Genomic DNA, 24,020 nt, shown 5'->3' on the forward strand with positions numbered 1-24,020 from the left:
GGTTTCTAGGGAAGCCCAGTAGGCTTTGGGCAGTACCCTATGCTTTTTAGTTTTGTATTGTCTGACCCCTCATTTTCTAGATGAACACACTGAGGCTTAGAGAGGGAAGCAATTTCCCAAAGGTCACACAGGGGTTGGAACAGTGTCTAGACTAGAACTCAGGTCTGTCTTCTCCCTTTCTGGACAGACAGACCCTACACAGTCTGAGCTGGGAAGGATCTTTGAGACCACCTGATCTACCTCTTTGTACTATCAATGGGGAAACAAAGAAGGGGCCTGACCAAATGAACCCAGCAAAGAGTGGTTGACCTCAGTGTCAGAACCCAGGTCCCCTGCCTCCCTGCTATGCAGAGCTGGTGGTCACTGTTCCATTGCTATACCCACCCACCCACAAACCCTTACCATTCCCTAGCCACACAATCTCCAGAAAGCTGGCTGCATTCTACTAACCAGGTCTGTACCCGCCTTGTCTGCCATGTCCTACTAGGGTCACAAACTTGGAATCCTGGCACAAGGGCCAGGGTAGACCCTCCTGAACTGCTCTGTAGTCATGGCCCAGCCCACAAGACACAAAGGCCTCTGCATCATGGCTGGCCACATGCTGCAAGTCACTAAGGGGAAAATTTTTAGGTACTTTCACTCAGCTGGACCCAGAGGCCAGAGTGCAGGGAGCTAAAGGTCTGGCACGGAAGATGCGCAGAAGGAAATCTCAGAAGAAAGGAAATGATTTGGTTTTATTTGGAGATGGCGGGGGGAGTGGGGACTGCTACATTAAAGGCAATTTAATGTGATAATGTTAAAAAAAATGACCCTTCACTCAGCAAGTGAGTGTGTTCAATGAAAGGGAGATCAACCATAACGCCTGAGATCAATCTTCCAAAGATGGAAATTTCCCTTTGTCTTTCTACATTGGAAATTGATTAACTTTTCATAGGACCAATGAGTTTTTCCCAGCGTCTTTGATTCAGTGTCAAGGAAAGACCCACATTAGCTTGACAGATTTATGAAATGGGCTTTAAATGTATTAAATTTTAAAGAAGAAATCATAGTCCAATTACCATGCTTGTTAATGGTTTCAGGTGCCTCAGGCACATCTCTGCCCAGTTAGAGCAATGTGCCCAAAAGTTTCTGTTTATTTGGTAGCTACTTGAGAGCCACATGGGTTAGTTGTTAGATGCTTACAACTAACTCCGCTCAGGGCAAGCTGAGGTTACCTTCCCAGCCCCCGCCATGCTCCCTGCACAGTTAGTGGTGTGGGGAAAGTTAGGAGGTATTCTTTTTGCTAAAACTAACAGGACCTGGGCTTCCTCAGAGCAGCATGAATCATTTGTGGGTCTCTGGCCTGCCCCTTGGGGTCTCATCCCGAGCTGGGGGTCAAGTACTGATGGAGGCAGTGACATGCCGGCAGGGCAGGTGCTCTGGGCGCTGGGGGTCACAGGTCTCTTGGAATGCATGGGCCACAAAGGTGAGGGCAAGCATTGTGGAGCCATTCAAGATTCCAAACATGCTCCCTGCAAGCAGGGAGCCTTGGAGAGTAGGGGGCTGAGGTAGCTGGTGCTTACTTGAGTTTTGTGGGTGCTTGCTGTCCCATAGCCCTTGGGAGGGCCATGGTGACATGGCAGGGGGCTATTGCAGGGGGTTAGGAAATCTGATGGCTGAATTGATGACTTGGATATTGACAAAGAATCAAATCCTGGACTGCTGATGTTACCAGCATGACTCATGGATCTTGTTGACCCCTAGACCCTAAAGTCTACAGAAAATAACAGACCCAGTCTGACTATCCAATTCCAAAAAGTCTCCCTGCCCAACGTTTGGGAGGAGTTGATGACACACAGCCCAGTTTTCCAGGACTGGCAACTCCTCGCAGAACCCAATAAAAGTTGGAGGTCTTGGGACCTTCAAGCACAGGGCCCCCTCTTGAGCCTGCCTAGCTTTCCATCTGGAGAATGTACTTTGCTTTGAATTACTAAACCTGTTCCAGCTTAAGTCCGCTTTGTATCTACCCTTAAATTCTTTCTCTAACAAGATCAGAACTTTCTGTTCCCCAGATTCAGTGACCTGAATCTGGTGACACATTTTGATGAGTCAAGACAGAAGGTAAGAGGAAACCTCTTTGTGGCAGCAGGTGACTTTAATCTCCTCTAATTCTGGGAAACTCACCTGATTCCTTATCAGTACGGAGGAGGTGGGGAGGAACTACCTTATTATGGGCTATTATCTTGAAAAACTTATACAACAGTAGAGATTTATTCTTCCTTTCTCCTGTGTCTGGGAAGACAAAATAATTGCCCATCAATGTGGGGCTCTTTGTGTATTTTCTCCCTTTTGCCTTCTTCTTGCTTGCACTAAGATAGTCTTTCTGTTCAAGGTCTTTTGGAAGTTTTGTTATCTTTGCCAGTCCTACCTGGAATATAACATTCTGTAACTCTTAGATTCATGAAGACCAAAGGGGGGAAATGTGTAAATACACCCTTTTAAAAATCTAAGTGTCAGCAAAGTTTTCATAATCTCTATAGTTATATGTGAACAGGTGATCTTTGTTTTCTTCTGTCATGAATATAGTGTTGGGTAAAAAGGAAGCAACAATTAGGACATAAAGAGATGTAAAAATGTTATAAAGGAGAACATTTTTGGGTAAAAAGGGATTTTGCATATAAAAAAGTTTTTGTCCTAAAAACAAGGGGCATGCATTGTTCCTTGCATGCAAGGGAACAACATGCAAACAGAGAGGCAAAACCATAAGGTTAGAAGCATGCCACAGAAAGAATGCAGTAAGATTTATATAACTGATGGGCTATGTTTAGGGCATGAAGAGACAAAGTTATAAGTAAGAGGACATTTTCTGGATAAGAAAAGGTTTTCACCAGATAAAATAAGGTTTTGTCTTAAAGGACTGTTGCAAAATGGAAATATTGAGATGAGGACAAAACCAGGGGGGGTAAAAGCATGCTGTAGAAGGATTATGGTAGGGTTTATAATAAGATGTAATTGAGAAAAAAAACCCCGATAGTGTCTTAAAAAATTTATAAAAGGCTCTCCAAAAACTTCCCCTTAGCCCCAATAAAGCTAGGATACAAGCAAGTGCGTTACTGATATCCTCTCTGAGATGGCCCATGCTTCTCTGAATAAACATTACTATTCTCAATAAACTTTGCTATTACTTTCACAGTGTTTTGTATCTTACTTGAAATCTTCTCTCATGGCAATACAAGAACTGAGGACCCCAACCAAAACTTCTGGTAACAATGGTTCCTGGTGGCAGCCATTCTGTCAGGGAGGCCACTGGTGTAGTGGGGAGGGCACGTGCATGCATACTGGCCCACCTGGGTTTCACCTGACTTCTATCAGGTCCTAACTCATGAACACAAGTGGGGAGAGTTGCTTGATTTCTCAGAGCCTGATTTTTCATCTGGAAAATACCTGTGAAGTGGGAATAACAGTAGTCCTACCTTACAGTAAAGGATGGCCCAAAGCTTAAGGAGGGAATAATGATAAAAATTATGATGGTGATGACAAAACTGACCACCACCATCCACTGAGAATATTCCATGTGCCAGGCACTATACTAAGCACTTTACGCGTCTTAGCTCCTCTAATCCTCACAATGACCCAGTGAGGTTCGCAGATGAGAAATGGAAGCCCACTGAAGTGAGGCGTCTCTGGAGACCCACTAGCTTATAAAGCCGGAGGCAGCCACTGACCTCAGGCTGTTGGCTCTGAAGTCTGCATTCTTAGCCACTGTCCTAATGACTGTGTGCATTAACAACAGGCCTAGTTTAGTGTTGAGCCCAGAGCAGTGCTTGGTGCATGCCAGTCCCGCCCAACAACTCAGCCATTACCTTAATGAGGCCCAGGTAATGTGCCATGGCTATGATTTTTTTTCAAACTGGCATCAAAGGTAGAGACTCATCCTCTCTTCTCTGAGTGGCCACTCTACAGTCTGGGGCAGAGCTGTCCCCACTGACTGGCCTTTCTGAGGAAGTGGTCCCCCATTTCCTTGCTTATCTTTGCTTTGGTCGGTGTGGCTGCAGGGTCCAGGACCTTAGAAATATACCTGAAGAACAGAAACACAGGCCCCTCTGGCCATGCCAGCCTTCCTGCCACCAGGACCCTGAAGGCCCCTCCCTGCAGCTGGCAGTGGCTGTGTCCCAGGGAGAGAGGTTGCTTTTACCTTGTTTATTTATGCTACAGATACAAACCACCTTCATACAACCTTGTAGCTAGACCAAGGGACATAAGGGTTATTTCAAACCCACAGCCTTTGGAAAGGGAGGCAATCACAGGGTTCAATGCAAGTGTTTTCCCAGACAAGTATCTCTGGAGTGTATGCAGGGGCTGGGTTGCTCATATTTGGACACCAAAGAACAGTGCCGTCACAGGGCAGAGGTGTTGGGGACCCCTAGGTTAGAGATCCAAAGGTGTTTGCTGGAAACCAACCACTTCTTTCCTTCACCCTTTCTGCTGAGGAAAATGAAGGACTCAGGTAGAAAAGATTGGTTTCCTCATTGAAATCCCAGTGAGCAGCCCCTCTGAGGGAGGCTTTGCTGGATAAGAGGGTATCAATGCTTGTTTGTAAACATTGGTTCAAGATGGTAGGTGGGAGGAATTTTGTTCCTAAGAGGTTCTCAGAGGTGATGAACACAAGCTCTGTGAGTCCCAGGAGGGGTAGGGGAGGGTTTCTCCCCTAAGGAGATGCCTCCTCAGCATCCTATGACAGCGGCAGTTACAAACAACTGTCTTCCTGTGGGGCTCCCATGTGTCTTCCATATATGTGCTGGAGGGAAAACTAGATTCCTCTACAAACTGATTTTTTCTGAATGCTGTACCCACCTGAGCGAGTTCAGAGCTGCTGAGGTGGCTGTTGCCATCTGCATCCAAATCCTTAAACAGAGATTCCACCAGGAGGCGCTTCTGGGATGCAGGGTCTTGTCTGGTATCCTGTTCTTGGAGAGGATGCCGGCGGCTCTGGAGTGCCAGAAGGACATTCTTGAGGCGGGCATAGCTGGCCATGGTGCATGTGACACCTGGGAGAGAAGATGGCGTTGATACAGTAAGACTTATTCCTGGGTCTTGAGAGAATGTTCCCTCCCTTGGTCCATTCATCCATCTCACTCATAAGCAATCACTGGGCATTTTCTGTGACAGTGCAGGGTACAGGGAATCATTTGTCTATCTGCCCCTCCATCAATCCCACAAATATTTTTATTATTGTTGTTGTTATTATTATTGGCAGTACTGGGAATTGAACTCAGCCAGCCCTTTCACTTATAGTTTGTTTTGCAGATAGGACCTTGTGCTAACTTTGCCCAGATCTGTCTCCACCTCCTATGTATCTGGAACCACAGATGTGTACCACCAAGCCCAGTGCCCACAAATATTTAGTGAGCACTTACTACATGGTACACATGATGCAAAGGCTGGAGAGAGCCTACTATGAGCCAGACATAGAGCAAGTGCTGAACAGAATAAGAAAATTCTTCCAGCAGAATTTACTGCAGTAGCCTCACAGTGGCTTTAGGAAAGCTGGCCCCAATTCCATTTGTAATAGTTCCTTTTTGTCTTAATCCTACCTTCAAGGCTGCTTTCGGATACTTGGCCTCATAGATTAGGGAGTTTTAGTTAACAGGACTAATAAACCCTGCTTAAGGTAATTAGGTACACTCCCAGAGCTGGATTACTTGAAAACAAACATGTGTACACAAGTCCATGACCAAGAAACAAAAGAAAGCTTTAGGAAATTAAACCCGAAGCACACAGCCCATTACTCTTAGGCCTTTTATCACAGGCATGCTTGCTGAACAGCATCAAAATTGCACAGTGCTTTGGCAAATGAGGCCTGTGATACACTGTGACATGATATAGTTTATCTTGCTGGTGACGGGCAACTAGGATGAGCATCACACAGGGCATAGCCTGAAAACTGGAGCTGCAGAGAAGTCACAGAGCAGCACAGCCTCTCTAGCCACATTTCCCCACCACCATCCTCCTTGGGGGATGGAGTACTTCCTGCACCTGGCTTTGCTGAATCCTGAAGAGTGGGCTCCTTATTGTCCATTCCAGGGTGACGCTGGCCTGGGTGCTGGGATGGACTGTCTGGGGCCTGGGCCTCTTCCCTTTAATTCCAAGGCCAGTTGAAGGAACCAGGGAAATAGCTGGGGATTGGAGAGTCAATTGAAAGCAGTGCTGGAGAGCTGGGTTTGAGTCCCAGCTCCACTGCTGCCAGGCTGTGGAACCTGGAACAAGAGGCCTCACTGATTTCATCTGAGAAGTGGGGTAACAGTGCATTCCTCACTGGGTCATTAGGAAGATTAACTAAGATATGCACACAAAGGGCTTTGCACCAGCTTGGCACTGAGCGAGGACTCATAAAATGGTAGCCACTTCCCACTTCTTCATTATTGGAACCACATTTGCTGAAGAGCCACAAACAGGGAAGTCCTTGGTGAGGAAAGAAATGAGAGGAAGAGCAGTTGTGTTTGTTTCTCTGTTCTTCCTTCCTCTCTCACTAGCCTGGATGCCCAACCACTTTTTCTTCTGCTTATTTGTGTTTCTAGATTTTCTTCCAATTTGGGGTCAATTGATCCTGTCAGAAACAGATGCCCGTTACTATTTCCTCCTGCACATTTATTTAGAAAAAAATCGATTGTCGTGTTTAATATAATCAAATCTATTTGCTCCCTGGGAGTCTCCATGCTCCTACAAGAAGGGCTCTCTCCCATCCCCCAACCCTGTTCACATGTGTCCTTCTTTTGCCTTGCAGGAGATCAACTCCTAGGAGTTCCTAGGGCCATCAGCTGGCACAGCCAGTTCTCAGGGTTGCATAATTGTGCAGTGCTGAACATGGTGGCCTTGTGCTATCACAAAGCTACTACCACCCCAGGGAGGATGTGCAGACTGGAAAAAGCTCAGTTTGGGGCAAAGAGAGGAATACTCTCCCTGGTCTAGTCCATTACCCTCCAAAGAGGATGAACTCTGGCACTAGTAAATGGACAAAAGTGGGGATACAGAGTAGGCATGGAGGTGCAGCTGTTGGGGTGAATGGAAATGGAAATATCCCCATGGAGACTCTGCATGGCCCAGCGCTGGAGGGACCCTCAGGCTTCTCCAGAGGTGTGCACTTGTACCCAGATGGTGAGAAGCTAGTGTTCACAGTGACACTCATGGCACCAATAGGAGGCTGTCCTCAGAATGGCAGTCATCATTGAGGATTCCAAGATCTGCTGTGGCAGGGCCACCTGAAGACTACGCCCAGCCAGGTGAGACAGGTAGCGACAGTTCATCCAAGCTCATCCCCTAACCTTCCTCATGGGCGCTGGTGGGACACAGGGCTCCCCTGAGTAATCTCCTGCCCTATGCCAACGGTCTGCAGCTACACAATGCCTCCAGTATTGACAGCCAGGGAACTATGAGATGGATCCTGCAGGGGTACTGGGGTGCTATGGCGACCTCCTAGGCTCTGCCCTCCTATCTCATCCCAGTTCACTGGGAGCTCACAGGCCTCCAGCTTCTTTACCCAGGCAACCACTACATATCTAGAAGTTAAGCCAGGGTCAGGGGTGGGTGACTCCAGTCTCCAAGGCCATCACCCCTGCTGACCAGGCCAGGGCCCTCCCATTTTGTACCAGTGGCTATTTGCAAACTATATGCCAGACAATGGGCAGTGTGCTAAGGATACAGGAGTGCTCCCAGGGCTGGGTATTGTGAGTGCCCCTGGAGGGAGCGCTCATGAGGCCAGGTGAGTGAAGCCACCCAAGGCTCAGATGCTCAGCATGAGACCTGCAGGGAATTCATGCTATGGGAGAAAGAGGCAGAGGGAAAGGAGTGATGTACACAGGAGCAAGTGGCACAGCACAGCTGGAGGTCTGAGAGAGCTGATGTGGCTGAAGGAGTCAACCCTGGGTGTGTGGAGCAAGGTGAAGCAGGAGAAGGGGCAGGGGCAGCTCTGGAAGCCCCTTGAGGCTGGGACAAGTGTGGAAACCACAGCAGAACACCATACATAGTTCACTGTTCCCCACTCCCTTTGTCCTTCCTTTTCTTTCCTGAGGGCCTCCCCATGCCAGGTCTCTGGGGCCACTCGGGTTCTGAGCAAATGGAGGGGCTCTGTAAGAGCTTTAGATTCCTCTTCATCCCAGGGTCAGCTGTGTTTCAAATGAGTTGCAACTCATCTCAACTAAGTCATCTGCACATAGTCACTGAGTATATCTAGTGCCACACAGTACCTAGAAGAGCCGAGAACACAGGAGGAAAAATGGCTAGGTTTGGGAATTTCTGCACTGGTGGCAATGATTGCTTTAGAGCCTCACATCTATCCCCTGTCACCAGGAAACCCTTGATGCTTCTTCTCCGGAAAGGACACCTTCCAGGTGGCCCCCTGCCCTCACTCCCTGCTGTAGCACATGAATTCCACAGGGTCAGGAGCCAGTAGCTGGAGAGCCTCTTTCCCTGACCTCTTCCCTACAGGAGGTGAATACCCCAAAGCTCCAGCCTCCAGCCCCATCTCAGGGTGAGCTTCCTTCTTTGAGGGAGGCCCTGACACCCAGCAAGACCATCTTCCCAGGGAGAGTTCACTTGGCCCTGGGTTTCGGGTGTTCTTCAGGACACCTTTGGGTTCACTATAGGTCAGACAGGAGCAGCTTGCCCATAGGGAGTCCTGGGCATTGTGTATCTGTGGAACCTGGTCTTCAGTGAGACACTCCCTGCCTTGCTTCCAGATCCAAACAGTTGGATTATCATAAAAGAACTACATGCCCATCAAAGAGCACTCTGAAAGCACTGGTGAGCATAAAGAGAAATAAATGGATTAATAATAAACAAAGTCCATCATCCATAAACCATCTCCTGGAGGCAGAGGCTCTTAACATACTGCTGGCTAGAGCTAAGTTGGCCCCTCTGTCCAGGGTCCTGGGGAGGGTGGTGACCTCATCTCTGTGGACTAGGGCAAGGCCCAGTCTTGGCTTTAGCTTTAGCACACTTGGCTCCTTCACAGGGAAGGTCTCTGGAGAGTGTGTGATGGAGGCTTGAAGACCACCACACAGATCTCTGACCCACTGCCAGGGCCTCTCTGGCTCATCCTGGTTGGGGGAGAATCAGAACATAGTTGAATAGCTGTACTCATTGATCCATGGGGGTATGATTTTTAGATAGAAGGTAGGTGATTCTTTTTTTTTTTTTTTAATTTTTTTTGGCAGTACTGAGGCTTGAACTCAGGGCCTTACACTTGCTAGGCAGTCTCTCTACCACTTGAGATGTGGTGCCCCCAGCCTTTTTTGCTTCAATTATTTTTCAGAAATGGTCTTGTGTTTTCGCCCAGGGCATGACTCAGCCAGAGATCCTCTTACCTATGCCTCCCGCGTAGCTTGGATTACAGGAGCAGGCTATCATGCCTGGCTTGTTGGTTGTGATGGGAATCTAACTTTTTGGCCTGGCCAGACTCAAAGAGTGATCCTCCTGATCTCTGCCTTCAGAGAAGCTGGGATTACAGGCATGAACCTCAGCCAAAGGTAGACAATTCTTGCCTGGGGTCTTCTGGGAGAAAGAGACTTCATGCCATCAGGGGGTGAAAGAGACATTATTTGTACTATACAGGCATCTGCCTACAAGCTCAGAAAGTCACTTAAATGTTTCCTTTGTGTCTGGATGGTTTCTAGGTAGAGAAAAATTTCTGTTGTCATAAGGAAGGGGATTTTGTTTTTACTTTTGCCTTATGACCTAGGATATGTCAAGCCTTATGAAGAGGTTTGGAGAATACCAGGGAAGTCCCTCCCATGCCCACAAGCCTGTTGTGCTCTGAACACACCTAACTCTTGTGCAGTTCTCCCTCATCTTCCCCTCTCTTCCTCTAGTCAGGAAGCCTGTCCATTCATGTGCACTCAAGCATAGCCACCCTCCTCCACCAGTGTCCTGTTTGCCTGATATAGAATGTTCTGTGTGAGGTTTACCTCTGATTGGAGGATTTAGGGGCAAGGGAATATGTGGAGATGATCCCAAAGAGCGTTGGAAGGAGTAGAAAGAGCTACTGGAAAGGGAGAAAAGCCAACAAGGGGCATGTCAGGAGAGTTTGTCACTGTGGCTTTGGCTTAGTGCCACTGGGGATCTCAGAAAGGCTGTGGTTGTGGATTGCTCCAGGGGAACAAGACCACCCCAGCCAGCTCCTCTGAGCAACCCCAAAGGAGGACTAAGTATGCTTTTAAGGCCAGAAAATGCCCTAAGACTGAAGATGTAGACATCTGAGATTGGATGTGTTGACCAGGATTATGGGGACTTGTCAATCAAAGTTGTACATGACCTGCAGGAATATGGACATGGTCTATGACATCCCCTCAATGGGACGGAGGGCTCTGATCAGGGATGGGACCGGACGGCTACCCATGGAATAGTACAATGTTAAATGTTTGTTGAATGAGTTAATTGGTGACTATGGCTGAGTCCCATGGCTCCAGGGAAGACTATCTCATAAAATAGCCAGGGCAATGGGACCTACTCTTGCCTGGGGTCTTCTGGGAGAAACAGACTTCATCCTAGGCTGCTAAGTCTACCAACACTTCTACTGTCAAACATCAAAAGGCTAGACAAAGCACTGGCCAGGGAGTCAGGAGACCATCTGACTTTTGCTGAGAGGCTGTAAGCCCCTTACCACCTTATAGGCCCATGACATAAAAGGAAATATGAGAGGATTTTGCAAGTCCATGTGGCCAGCTGGGCCTGAGGTTTCTTCATGACACAGGCATGATACCCCAAGTGAAGAGGGCTGTGGCTCATTTGTCCTTTTCCCCTTCACCATGGGGCCTGAGGCAGGTGGCAGCTAACTCAGTATGTATAGACCAACACAAGCGGGAAGCCATCCCGACTTCTTCCCTTCCTTCCCCTGCCCAGGGCCATTCCCATGCTGGGCTCTCTTGGAGAGGGAGACTGTCAGTCCCAGCTAGCCTGATGGGCCATTTAAAGGGCCCAGCCACCTTCCTGCTGGGCTGGGGTCCCCCCTCCCACAGCAGGGCCTGCCCAGCCATCCCTGGCCTGGGCTTCTGCCAGCACATGTGTGGGGCTTCTCCTGTTCACAAACCAGGCCTGCTTTGGCAGATAAAATATTGATCAGCCTGCTGAGAAGCCCAGAGTGTGATCCTATTTTCATGTCAGAACTTGGTAATGAACTACATTTATCAAGCCCGTTCTCCATAAGAAAGGTCAGTTGCAGATTTGGCTAAGTTGTTATGACACCTCATTAATCTGGCTCCCTCAATAATTGTCCCTCTTTGAAGAGTCTAACGACCTCCCTCCATGCTGAGGGAGATGACGGTAGCAGGGGCACAGGCACAGCGCATTTAATTTTTGAGCAAAGGGAGATAGGAAGCGGGATGCTGCCTCTGGAATTAAGTGTCCGTCAAAGGAACATTTGCTGTTGCAAAACAAAGGGAAGCAAGGGAGACACTGAATATTCCATCAGCCGCTTGTGCTCTTGCCAAACTGTGCCTCAAAGACTGTCTTCATCCTGTGGCAGGTGAAGTTCTAGTCCCAGGTATGGATGGAGCTGGAGGACTCCCAACAGTCAAGCGGAGGGGAGTGTAGACAGGCAGTAAGAAGTCCAGGTTATAACAGAGTGAATTGGCTCCTGCCTTAGAGGCACCTGCCATCTCCTTCTGACTTTTTCTCCCACATCGCAAGTGTTCCCTCTCCGAGCCCTTTGGCTTCTCTCTCTAGCATGCTGAACCTGTCTGAAGAGGTCCCTCACACATGGCCCCTGCCTTCCCTCACCTTCCTGTAGTTGCTGTTCATCCACTGTTGACTGTCAGGCTGTCATACTGTGAGCTCCAGACTGGCCTGGTTTGCAGTTGCAGCCATAATACCTGGCCCAGTACCTGCATGCAGGAGGGTTGACTGAATGACTGCTGACTTCTTAGCGTAGAGGGTAGGCAGGTGGACTCAGAGAGTGGTTGTATCTTGCCCTAAACATGGAACAGTTCCAGACCCCTGACACACAGACATGGAGGCCTGGAACTCTGGAGGGGAATGGGGTCCATGTCATATATCATGTCAGCTCCCTGGGTGGAATGTGGGTACAGGGGACTTTTCCTGCATGTGGTACATGTGGCCTTGTTCACGGATGCTCAAGCCTCCCTGAGCTTACCAGAGAGCTCAGGGTGTGAGGACCCTACCTTGCCCAGTGGGGGGTACCCCAAACCTGTGAAGCTGAAGATATAGAGTGAATGTGGCATGGCTGGGCTGAAGGTGATGGCAGGGTGGTCAACCAGAGGGACTTGGGCATTTGGTTACACAGAAGAGTCTCCTTCAAGCCACCTCTTAGGGGCACAAGGCTTCTCCTTGGAGTGGAGGCTGATGAAAGGTCCTTGTCCCGCCATGGCTGGCCAGGACAGCCCTAGGGGTGGTGGTACCTGAAACATTAGTCCTAATGGGGAAACCTAAGGGCACCTGTGGCCTCAGCACAGCTTTGGGAAAGGCCTATCCCTTGCCTGGGCTCTACTCAGTAAATGAGCACAAAGCTGCCATAGGGAGCACAGAGCTGCCTCTGTGCTTGGGGACAGCTTTTTATACAAGTAGAAGGTGAGGCTAGAGTGTCCACTCTGAAGAACTCAGGCCTGCTGGTCTCCAGGGGGCTGGAGTTTACCTCATTGGGCAGCTCTGCCCTCAGGAGACCCACTACAAATCTCAAATTTCCTAGAGAGAGGACTGTAGGATACAGACCACACCTTGGCCATAAATGGTAGCAATCCCTTCCAGTGAGGGGGTGGCCCAAGAGGCAGAGGGAGGGAAGAAGGTAGTGATTGGGTAAGCGCTGATGAGTGGCTCCAAGATGCCACCCCAGGTGGGTGTGGGCTACTCTCTTCCCAAGCTGTACACAGACCATTCATTGACAAACTACATAGTGGCCAGCTATGCTCTTGGGTCACACTCACAGGACTCTAGCCTTCTTCAACTTGGCAGGGTGGCCCAGCACCCTCCAGGCAGGCCTGGAATCAGAGCTCAGCTTCGTAGAACCTGACCTAGGAAAAGCCCTGAAGGGCCCTTGGGAGACAGGATATGACCCTATCCTCTTGGTTGCCCTTGGTTCTGCCCATGGGCAGGCTACCTCTCCCAAAATAGAAGCCCTGGTCCTCACATTGTCCCTAACCACCCTGATAAGAAATATCTCATGCTGTCCTGACCAAGCTGAGATCTTTACCACCAAAGCAGAAAGTTAGTGTATTCATTTTGCACCAACATTACAGCTGAACGTTATATAGGCCTTGGTGTCATTCTGAGGTCTATTTTGAAACTGCTAAGCTGTGCAAAGAGCAAGAAGCATTTCACTCCCAGATCTAATTTATGAGCACCGCAACTTTGCTAGCGTTTAGCTTAAGAGGAGCAGATGTTTGACTTGATGTAAATTCACGAACATTAGCAATCTTTCGGCTGCATTGCTGAGAAAATTCAATTAACAATAAATGCCAAAACCAACGGGCTTATCTTTTGGATACATTTTCACTAACGTAACGTAGTTCCACTGATGGTGTTGACTGAGCTACAAAATACTGAAAATTCCAGAGGCTGTGAAGCATACGTGCCGTAGTCTCCTCACAGTCCCCGAATGCATACAGCTGGCTGGGGTCTGGTACTGCTAAGGGTTAGGCACTGTGTCCTCAACTCAAGCATCCTGTAGAGGTGTCTGCTTGTTTGTAGCCTACACTGGAGCCATTGGTGTCTCTATCCTTGACAGGCCTCCTGGATGGACTGGCTTCACTGACTTCCCACTACTTGCCAGAAAGACACCTGCAATTTTTCTCCTGTGTGTCCCATTCTTGACAGGCCCTTTTCTCAAATGGGACTTTCCTGCCAAGGCCCAGGTCCATGGAACCACTTCTGCTGAGGAGTTTGTATGTCTTGTCTCATTCAGATTCAACTTTCTGAAGCAAGGACTGGGGTAAATATTGTCACTCTCAGAGCACACAGCCACAGGGACCCATGGCAGCCACACCTGTACCAGGTGATGATGGCTGTGCAAAGGTTTGCAGGATCGGGGCTACCTCCTGCCTCTGCCATTGCTTAGAGCAATGGCCCGGTCATGTCCTCACGCATTAATCCCAACACCAGAACTAGCAATGGGCCCAGTATACTCATTAGACAGATGGGAAAACAGAGTTCATGTTCTTTCAACCATACAATACACAAGCTTCAAAAAAATAGAGGGACCTATTCACCTTGGCTTTCCCGAGAGGTTCCTCAGGAGAGGCCTAAGCAAGTGGCTAGGTTTGGAGGAGAGTGAGTGAGAAGTCTTTTAGCAGGGTCCCAAATCAGTCTGCATCACAATTACTTGGGACTCCCATTAGAAATACAAATTCTAGGTCTAGGGTGGGGCCCAGAAAACTGCACATTAACAGAGTGTCTGAGATCCTGGCCCAGAGATTCCATGGACCTCTCTTGGAAACACAGCCTTTTAGCAAACACACTTACCTGGCCCCTCTAACAGGGCTCACTTGGCGTGAGATCTGACTGGCTCCCAGGAGGGATCAGGGAGGGCCACCACCACGGATTAAGTGAGGACAAGAGCCAGGCCACAAACGGAGGGTGCTTGCTCCCACACCAGAGACAACCAAGGGTCATCTAACTCCCAGCCTGCTCCCCTGCACGGCACTGACATGCTGTTCCCTCTAACTAGCTAGAAAGGGTACAGAGAGAGGAAGGAGGGCAAAGACAGGGTTCTGTCTTAAAGCACAGCTGTCAGCTGTCACAGGCATGGTTGAGTTTGTAGGTGAAAGGGTTGGCTTCTTCAAAGGTCACCTGCTGGCACTGTCATGCCGTGCTCCAGGGCCAGGTTTTTGGCCTGTGGGCACTCTGGCAGCCAGGGGTGGCAGAGGGAAATGAAACGGCAGCATCTTTTTAGATGTGACGGGTCCTATTGGATGCAGCCCCTCATTTTCCCAGGACTCAAATGGGGAGAGCATTAGACTGGCAAGCTGGCCTCAGTCAGTTTCCACCTAGTCTTTTCCCTGGAGTGTCTGCATTTACCATCCCAGTTGATTCTGAAATTTCTGGGTTGAAGGCACAAGGCCCACTGGGGGACCAAACCCAGAATCTGCACATCTAAGGCTCTGCATGGCCTTCAGCCCTGGCCTGACATACACACACGCTCCCCAGCTACATGGAGCTGGTTCCGATCAAGCCTACTTCAACCTAGCAGAAATGTCCACCTGCACTTGTACCTGAGTTCATGGACAAAACCTCTCTCAATTTTCACCCCAGCACCAGGTAATTTAAATGAGCAAAACCACCAGAACTTTGTTAGATAAATGGTACATTTGCTCACGAATGCCTGGTTCAATTGATGTTGCTACACGATCTGCTGTTTGACATTTACAATCCTCGCTTTTATTCCTATTAGAGAAAGCAAAATTGGTTGGATTCCTGGGAGAGAGATCCACGTATACTTTTTATGGCTGACTGGCACATCTATCAGGTGGCCCCAGAGTGAAAGAGTAATGTTTGAAAACGTGAATAAATTCTAAAGCTCTCCTGGCATTAAGAACTTTTTTTTTTTTTAAATGTTGTGTTAGTGGAAAAACTCCACACAACCAGGCTCCCTAACAAATCACAGATTCCTTTGGGAAGGGGTATCAGCTCCTTATAGACTCAGGGGTTCCATCGCTCTGTCTAGATTGACAGCCCTAATGAACACCTCTCCCCTCCAGAGAAGAAGCAGCAGAGTTGGATCAGTTATGACCACCAGGTGGGGAAGTCAGAGGGAATGAGGGACAAGAGTGTGGGCACCCCGCACTTCCTATTTAGGTCTATTGATTTGGCTCTCAAAGCTTCCCTGGCAGACTTGATCCCCAAACATCTAACCAAGGGGAAGAGTCCTGCTGTTGAGAAGGCAATACCTTGGCTCCTCGTTGAGTGACAGAAACAGGACTACCAGCTTCAGACAGAGGCTTACGGTCAGGCGAACAAGCACTTTTCTCATACAGGAACTTGTTGCACGTGCCAGGAACCTGCATGGATGGTCTCAAGAAGGGTAGGGTGGTCCCAGAAAGGGGACTTTTGGTTGTCCCAGTGACTGGGGGACTTGGTAGCATTCAATGGCCAGGGATCTTAGAGATCTTTCTCTTGGTGGCACTGCCCTGCTCAACAAGACTTTGCTGCCCTGGCATCTCACTTGAGTTTTTAAACTGTCCCAGGCATAGAAGTCACAAACGTGATTGCTATTATTTGAGCCTAGAACCCAGCTCTATGTTATCTACAATACTTTTCTCCCAGCGTTTTGCAAGGATTGTCCAAGGAAACACCTATGCTAGCAGTTGTAAATTTTGTTTGCCTTTTTATTAGGAATTGGTCACTATTTTGGAGAATTACTTCTACAAATGCAGTGACATCTGTCTGCACACCCAAATCACCAGGATAACACCCCTGTCAAAGGGTCTAGCTTCATGGTTCACATGGATGCTGATGTTGGGCCACTGTGATTGTAATTAGTGCTCAAACATTTACATACAAGACATATTTCATGTGCATTGCTTGTCTTGCATTTTTCTTTTAGGTCATCCTGTTTATATATATATATATATATATATATATATATATATTTTTTTTTTTTTTTTTTTTTTTGAGACAGGGTCTTACTATGCATACCAAACTTGAAACCCTCCTGAATCAACCTCCTGAGTGCTGAGATTACAGGCTTGCACCATCATGCCTGGTTAGGTTACCATTTTTGATAAGACACATATTCGTTAAAGATAATAAAGAGGGCTAAAGAACAGACTTGTTATAAAAAGGGAACTTTAGGCCCAACAGGATTAAAGACAAGTAATCTGTATGAACCAGGTTATCTGAATCTATGATTTTACTTCTTTTCACACTCCTGGGTATTAAGATTTGAAGAACAGTGGGAACAATGTATGTATGTGGTAGAATGTGAGTGTGCACCTGTGCACTACTGTGTCTCTGTGGATCTGTGCACCTGTGTGAAGGTCAAACACAAGGATTCAGAGGGTGCAGTCATCCTCTTGACCTCTAGGAAGTCTCCTTGGACTCTAGGAAGGTAGCTGGCTGCAGCCTTGCAGAAGAGACTCCACCTGGTTCCCTGGGGTGAAGAGAGCAAGCCCTGCTTAGCAGAAAAGTGGCTATAGGTACCACAGTGTCCACCTCCCTCCCTGTGGTGGACTGCCCTCCTCCAGAATTAGGCTCTTTCTTATTGCTGTTCCAGGACAGTCCCTAGGCTAGGCACAGCACACAGGGCCAGTAGATGAGGAGCCTCAGGTAGGACAGTGCCAGCTGGTGTCTACTGTACCTGGTGTGCCCACAGTATTTTCACTTTTGGTGTAGACTCAGGGCTGTTTACTCGGACACAATAATTGTCACCTTTGGGCTGAGCCAAAGAACCACTGGGATTCAAGGGAACAAGCAGAGGTTCTCCTCCCCTGGCATGAAGGGTACACAAACTGCAAATCCATGCCTGGAAGGAGCTCCCCAAATGCTAAGACTTCCCATAGTCCACCTGCAGAAGCTTTGCTGGGCTCAGGGACATTTACTTAACAAGAAGAGTTGTCGGAAGGTTTCTGAAAAATGGGTTTTGCTATAAGCCAGGCTTTGCACCCTTACACAGGCTTGCAGGAAATGGCATTTTGGAGAATGACCCAGAGGGGTTTAGAGCTGAGAGGACTCAAGAATTTCCTGAGGTTTGAAGATTTATCTTAACCTCTCTGACTTGGATGATTGACAGTAAATCCCGAGTCAAAACAAAGCAAAGCTCCATAGTAACTCTGATTGAGGACAACAGCCTTTGGGGGAAGAATCTTAGCCTATATGCAGTGCTGGGGCTCCAGGGAAGATAATGTGAACCAATCCAGCCCCAAGCTCCAGTCTGCTCCGCTTGTCTGGGCACACTTTCCAGAATTTGGGCAGCTCATGGATAGAGCTGCAGAAACCCTTGTCTCTGATAGTCGGGCCCAGGCGGAACATGTGGGTTTTTTCAACCTTGAGCCTCTGAGCAGAGGAGCAGACCATGGTCCAAGCTTGGTGCCCAGAATACAGAGCCTGGCAAGGAGGGATCAAGTGGCCCATGAGGGAAATGGGCAGCCTGAATGGCAGAGGACTGTGGGGTGTGGTTCCTTTGAGTGCTCAGAAAACCCTTCTTCCCCAAACACTGAGCTATTCCAGGCACATCTCAGCTGTATGGGAGACGTGGTGTGCACTCTCCAAACACTGCTGAAGCAGCAGCCGGATGGGGTTTTGCAGATGTGCTGACTCTTATTAAATTTCCACACTGAGAAATCCCTTTGGCTCTTTCCTGGTTCTTCATAAGTTCTCAGAGCCTGAGAACAGCCTCCTTGCTGCCTTGTTCAGTGTGGAAATGGATTCAGATGCTTTGAAAGGGTTTGGGATGTGAGGAAATGGGATTGAGAGATGAGCTCCTGGATTCTCTGCAGGGCAGTGTACACACCTGGGCTGGGACAGGTGGGGCCAGAGGCCCACAGCCTGAGGCTCTTCATACCTCAGAGCCAAGCTGGGGCCCTGTGACCTGTGTTCTGGGAGACAGGCAGCTCTGTGTGCCACCGAATTACATACTTTCCTCAGAATATGTTTACCTGGCTTCTTTTGAGTTGAGCTTTGAAAATGTGGTTAAAAATTTCATAAAGAACTTTCTGTGTAGGAAGGCAAATGCTACCTGAGAAATGTGCTGTACTATCTCACTTGGTGAGGCTTAAAAAATTCCACTTGGTGATCCTAATGGTTCTTAATGAAGCCATGAACCATCAATTAATAAGACAATCAGGAACTAGAGCTGGTGGCTTGTGCCTATAATCCTAGCTACTTGGGAGGCTGAGATCGGGAGGATGACAGATTAAGGCTACCCAAGGAACACAGTTTGCAAGATCCTGTCTCTAAAATAACCAGAGCAAAATGAACTGGGAGGTGTGGCTCAAGCAGTAGGACACCTGCTTTTCAAGTTCAAAGCCCTGAATTCAAACCCAAGTCCTGCCAACTGCACCAGACTGAACAGATAAAACATAGAAGAAAATCACGAGTGCATTCTAGGGGACTTCCTGTGCCTGTGGCCCAAACAACAAAGAGTACATTTTCCAATAAGTATCTGGGTCTAGAGGATCCTGTGCAGCTAACCTATGCACGTACTACAGCTAGATTTTAAAAGGAGATAGGTAAGACTCACAGTGGCTAGCTCTGCTTGCTTAATTGGGGGCACTAGCACTGAATTGAAGCCTAAAGCATCTTCAAGAAGTGGATCTGGATCCAGATATGGATCGCATCTGCCTGAGCAAATGGCTGTGATTATAGCTTTTAAATGACTTACCAGAGCTAATGGATCCCAGAAAATAGCACAGGACTAAAAGTAAATATAAAATGAGAGAACCAGCTGGCTTAAAAGCTAGGCTGCCAAATGGGAGGGCCTGCAATAATCACATATCAAACACCACCCACTTCTTAGGGACTTCTTTCCCCAGCTTGTGTCTCTAAGGTCCAAGCTGGATGGCACAGAGTGGATACTGCACACTTCTCAGGGCTTTCAATACGCACCAGGTAGTTAAGGACTGCTATTTCAATACATCAGAAAGTAAACAGAAGGCCAGGTAAGGATCTTTTCCAAGGTCACCTAATTCAATGGACTTGCTTCAGCTTTTCCGGTGCTATGTAGTAAGAACTTTGGGGGATACTCTGAAGACATGGAGAGTAAGCATTAAAAACGGTCCTGGCTCTTGCTTACAAGTTATGTAGACTTGTACAGCCCTCAAAGGGTGTCCGGGTGGTGGTGGTGGGGGCATCTGATTGGATGAGCCATGTATGAGCACGAAAATCTGCTGTGTCACCTATGGGGAGACGTCTGTTCACGGCTGGATATACAGGTGTAGAGCTCGGGAGGGGGACTGACCTGGATGGAGTTGGTGGGTGGGGCATGAGCGTCAGCTGAGTCATGTTTTCAGGGAGACCTGATTCCCCTTTCTGCCTCTGTTGCCTGACCCAGTCCACAGTGTGCTCTGGCAGCTGTGACCCTGACCAGGAATGAGATGACTTGCTCCCTCCCCGTAGCTCACAGCGTAGGTATATACCCCATCCCTATCTATTCTGCCCTTGGGAGGTCCTGGTGGGTAGACCAGTCCCTTTATGCCAATGCACCCGTCTGGACCAGTTCCTATAGGCAGGTCATGAACATGGCTTCAGGGCCAGCTTCTGCCATGCTCCATCTCCTCATCTCTTCAGGCCCCTTTATTTGTGGTCACTGCCAAGGGAAGTCAGTAATTCTCGTGCCCAGTGCCTTTCTGAGTTCCCAGAAGCTCTGGTTCTTTGGGGATCCTGGGTGACATGGCTGGATGGAAACCTTCAGCCATGACCTAGGCTCTCAGTCCTCTCAATCAAGGGCTGGCACAAGGGAAGCCCGAGAGGTTTCCAGTCTCTGTCCAGCCTAGCTCCCCCTCCCCCCGGCTCCAGACCTCACATTCCATCACTGGCCTGACATCGTCCCACAGCACCTGGACTCCACGCGGTGCAGAAGGAACTTGCCACCAGGATTGCTCCTTCTTTAACATCCCAACTTTAGTCAGAGGCCTCACCACTGAAGCCCTCCCCGCCCACACACACACTGCTGAAACCACAGGCCTGGCATTGCCTAGACATCCTGCCTGTCTCTAGACAAGTATCCCCTCAGGCCATTTCAGTCTCCAGAGTGTCTCTCAGTGGCCTCAATTTCTCCCACACCTACCACCTCTACTCCAGCTCAGGAAACCACTAACATGCTGCAGTGACCACAATGCCCTGTTGGCCTCCTGGCTCCAATCCTGCCCCTACCAATCTTCCTCTACTCAGAGCTGGAAGAATCTTCGGGGACTCTCCACTGCCCTCAGATGGAGCCAAGCTGCTCTCTGTGGCCTGGCTTCATCTCCAGCTTCACTCCCTCCCATTTACATACCAGTTCTGGGGCCAAACAGCCATGTCTAGTCCCTCAAACAGGCCTGGCATCACCTCAGGGCCATAGTACCACAGCCAAAAGCTTGCCCAGCTATGCAAACACCTGATCATCTTTGGGTCTTAGCTGGCACATGGCTTTTTTTACCTCTGGGTTCAGCTTCCAGCTGTGTGTTCGCAGAGTGCTTTGGGCACCACCTTCATTGATTGTGTCTGCTGCTTCTACTTGTCCACAGTGTTTCTATCATGAACTGAGTGCCAGTGTGGCCCATGATTAAGCACTCAACAAGCATGTGTCAAATAAAGAAAGAAATAAATGAAGGAATGAACAAACCATCAAACAGAAAACTTTGTCCACAGCTGCTTCTATTTAGACTTAAATGGCCTCTCACCTGGACAGTCCAGGATACTGCTCTGCTTATTCCATGCTCACAGCCTTCCCTCTGCCTCCACTGCAAACTTCTCCTTAGACAAACCCAGTCCCTTTCTAAGTTGGGGTAGAAGCAGAGAAACGGTGACAACCAAGGCCCTGCAGGAGGGCTTAGCCTTGACCACCTGGGTCTACGCTCTCCTTCACTCACGGGGGAGGGAGCCCTGCTCAGTGAGGAGGAGTGTGATAACTGACAATGTGGGTCAGAGTCCTCCCATTCTCTTCATGTCCGTTCACAGGATGGACTGGAGGCCTTTCTGTGTCTACTTCTCCCACATACCCATGTCCTGGCCAGAGGTGAGCAGAGCAGCACCAGCCATCAGCCTGTTTGCCAGAAACCTGCTTGTCAGGTCTTCTCTCCCTGACCTTTACCCTCATCTATAAAACAGGGCTGATAATCCTGTTCCCCAGCTGCAGGAGTCAGTGGCCCAGGATGGCTCCAGCCTGCACAGAGGGAAAGCATGCTAGACAGCAGAGAAATACTTTTGCATTGTCGTGGGTCAGATTCCTAACTCCTCAGGGGTAGAGGGTGAGTGTGGGGTGTGGAAGGTTCTGGAGTCCAGTCTCTCTCCAGAGGAAGCATCTCCTGGGGGCCTGATCCCAGGAAGTGCCCATGGAGCCCATAATAAACATCCCTCTTCCTGGTAGCACTGTGAGAGTTGAGCAGTACAAAGAGACCATGATGGAAACATAAACTGCCCTACTTCAAAGCAGTCACTTTAATATTTTGTAGCAGCCATTTATAAACCCATTCTCTGCACACCTACTAATAAATACTTCAGCCCCATATCACATTTCCCAGGATCTCTAAAGACACAGCGGATGGCAGAGGAGCCATGAAAAACACATAAAAATGTGGTCATAGATGAGCCTAAAACCCATTTCTTTGAAGCCTAATTGATGGGAAAAGCTTCTGGCCCCAGAGAAATTAAAGGCCCATCGTGCAGATATTTGATTAAGTGCCCCATATCACAGACCACACGCAACTGGAAATCATTATCCAGTAATTGCAGACACATTAATAAAATGATGATGTGGGTTTGCTCAGGACATAAAAAAGAAATAAAATAATTCACTCAGATAAGTCCACAAGAATGTGCAGCCTGCCCCAAGACAGTGGGGAAGCCAGAGTTGCCTGGGTCTATCTTGCCAGTGCACTCACCATGGTGCCCAGACATGGTTTCCAAAAAGTTCTTGGGGAGAAATGGAGGCATAGTCAGGCTGGGCCTGGGTTCCAGGGAACAACAGTGCCTGAGGCCTCCAAGGTCACTGCTCTCTTAACAAGTAGAAGGGAAGTAAAACTGTGTGCAGCAATCCAAACACATCTGTGTTAACGATATAAGGTCTAAGCCAAAGCTGAGATCACTAACTATAACCAGGAGGTGGCTTCCTGCTGGACAGTAGCCCATCTCAGTTTCTGAACCTCATACCCCAGAGCAGCCAGCCAGCATCCACCGCCTCCTCTGGTACTTCCCGTGCATGTGATCCAGGAGTTCTGCCAAACCCCACGCGCGTGCGTGAGCCTCAGGGGAGGTGGGAATGAGGGGGGGTCATGGAGGACCAGTCCTTCCTCTCTCCCTCCCATGCTGTCTGCAAGGGAGAGCTATTAGTACCTCTGCACAAACTCCAGGTTCTGCTCTGCTCTCTGTCCATAGTCCATCTGTCTTTCCAGGCCCACCTTGGAGCATTTATCCTCTAGGGAACCCTACATGTAAATTTTAGATATGCCACTTACAAGCTGTGTGAGCTCGGGCAGTCATTTAATATCTCTGAACCTTAGTGTACTCATTCATAAAGCAAGAAAAGTCTTTATTGACATATCCAAGGCTCCTGGCATACTGCAGCCTGACCCCAACACTTTTGGCCCATAAGTGTGCTGTCACCTGCACCACCAGACCCAGTACGTGCTCCAGCTCCGTTCCCAGGCACCCATGCTTCCTATGGGATCTCCATGAGGCCAGAGCCACATCGCTGCCGGCTCTAGCAGCTCAATTAGCACTCACACAGAGGAGGCTGCACGCAAGTCCCAGGAACGCTCAGGGAACTGGGGTGGGTCAGGTGGACAAGAAGGAGAGCTGGCTGGCCAGGACTGTCCAACGAGAAGGCAATTCTGAGAGTATGTTGTGGTTTTACTTGAAGCCCAGTGAGTGATAGTCTTGGGGCCAGGAGGGAAACAGATGCTATAGCCTGAAAGAGACCACAGGGGTTTAGTGGAGACCTGAGGATGAGGCCAGCAAAAAGGGCAGAGCTCCAATGGGGGCAGGGCAGGCAGAGAGAAGGCACAGGATCACAGTCAGCTAGAATCTAAACTGGAAAACTAAACCACAAATTAAACTGCCTGCCAAGGCAAGCAGTGTAGAGATCTTGTGTCTTCAACCCTGAATGAGAAGCATTGTTCACCCTTGTCTTACTCCACCTAAATAAATAAGCAAACTGTTGCTTGCTCATTTACTGTGTCTTTATCCCTCACATCCAGTAAAGCAAAAACGTGGAGTTGCCTTCTGCCTGTCTGCTCTGGCATGTGTACACGATTGCGTGGCTGCACCCTGTGGATGGATCTGTACGGAGGGCCTACTGTGGATGCTGGAACAAGAAGATGCTACCAGTGAGCTGTGGACACTACCATGCTTCTGTGCCTCCTGACACACGCGTGCACACACATATACAATGAAGAACCATCAGT

The 24,020-nt window shown here is 48.8% G+C and overlaps 1 protein-coding gene across 3 annotated transcripts in view; it reads right to left on the reverse strand.

Annotated features, from left to right (window-relative positions):
- Window positions 1–24,020, reverse strand: part of Fstl4 (follistatin like 4) — a 386,297-nt gene that overhangs the window by 111,019 nt on the left and 251,258 nt on the right. For all 3 annotated transcript variants that reach the window (XM_074057277.1, XM_074057276.1, XM_074057275.1), the window contains one exon: window positions 4,834–5,027. In XM_074057277.1, coding sequence (XP_073913378.1) covers window positions 4,834–5,027 — 194 coding nt within the window. The remainder of the gene's footprint in view (window positions 1–4,833; window positions 5,028–24,020) is intronic.

The sequence above is a fragment of the Castor canadensis genome, chromosome 16 (genome assembly GCF_047511655.1).
Source record: "Castor canadensis chromosome 16, mCasCan1.hap1v2, whole genome shotgun sequence".
Lineage (NCBI taxonomy): Eukaryota > Metazoa > Chordata > Mammalia > Rodentia > Castoridae > Castor > Castor canadensis.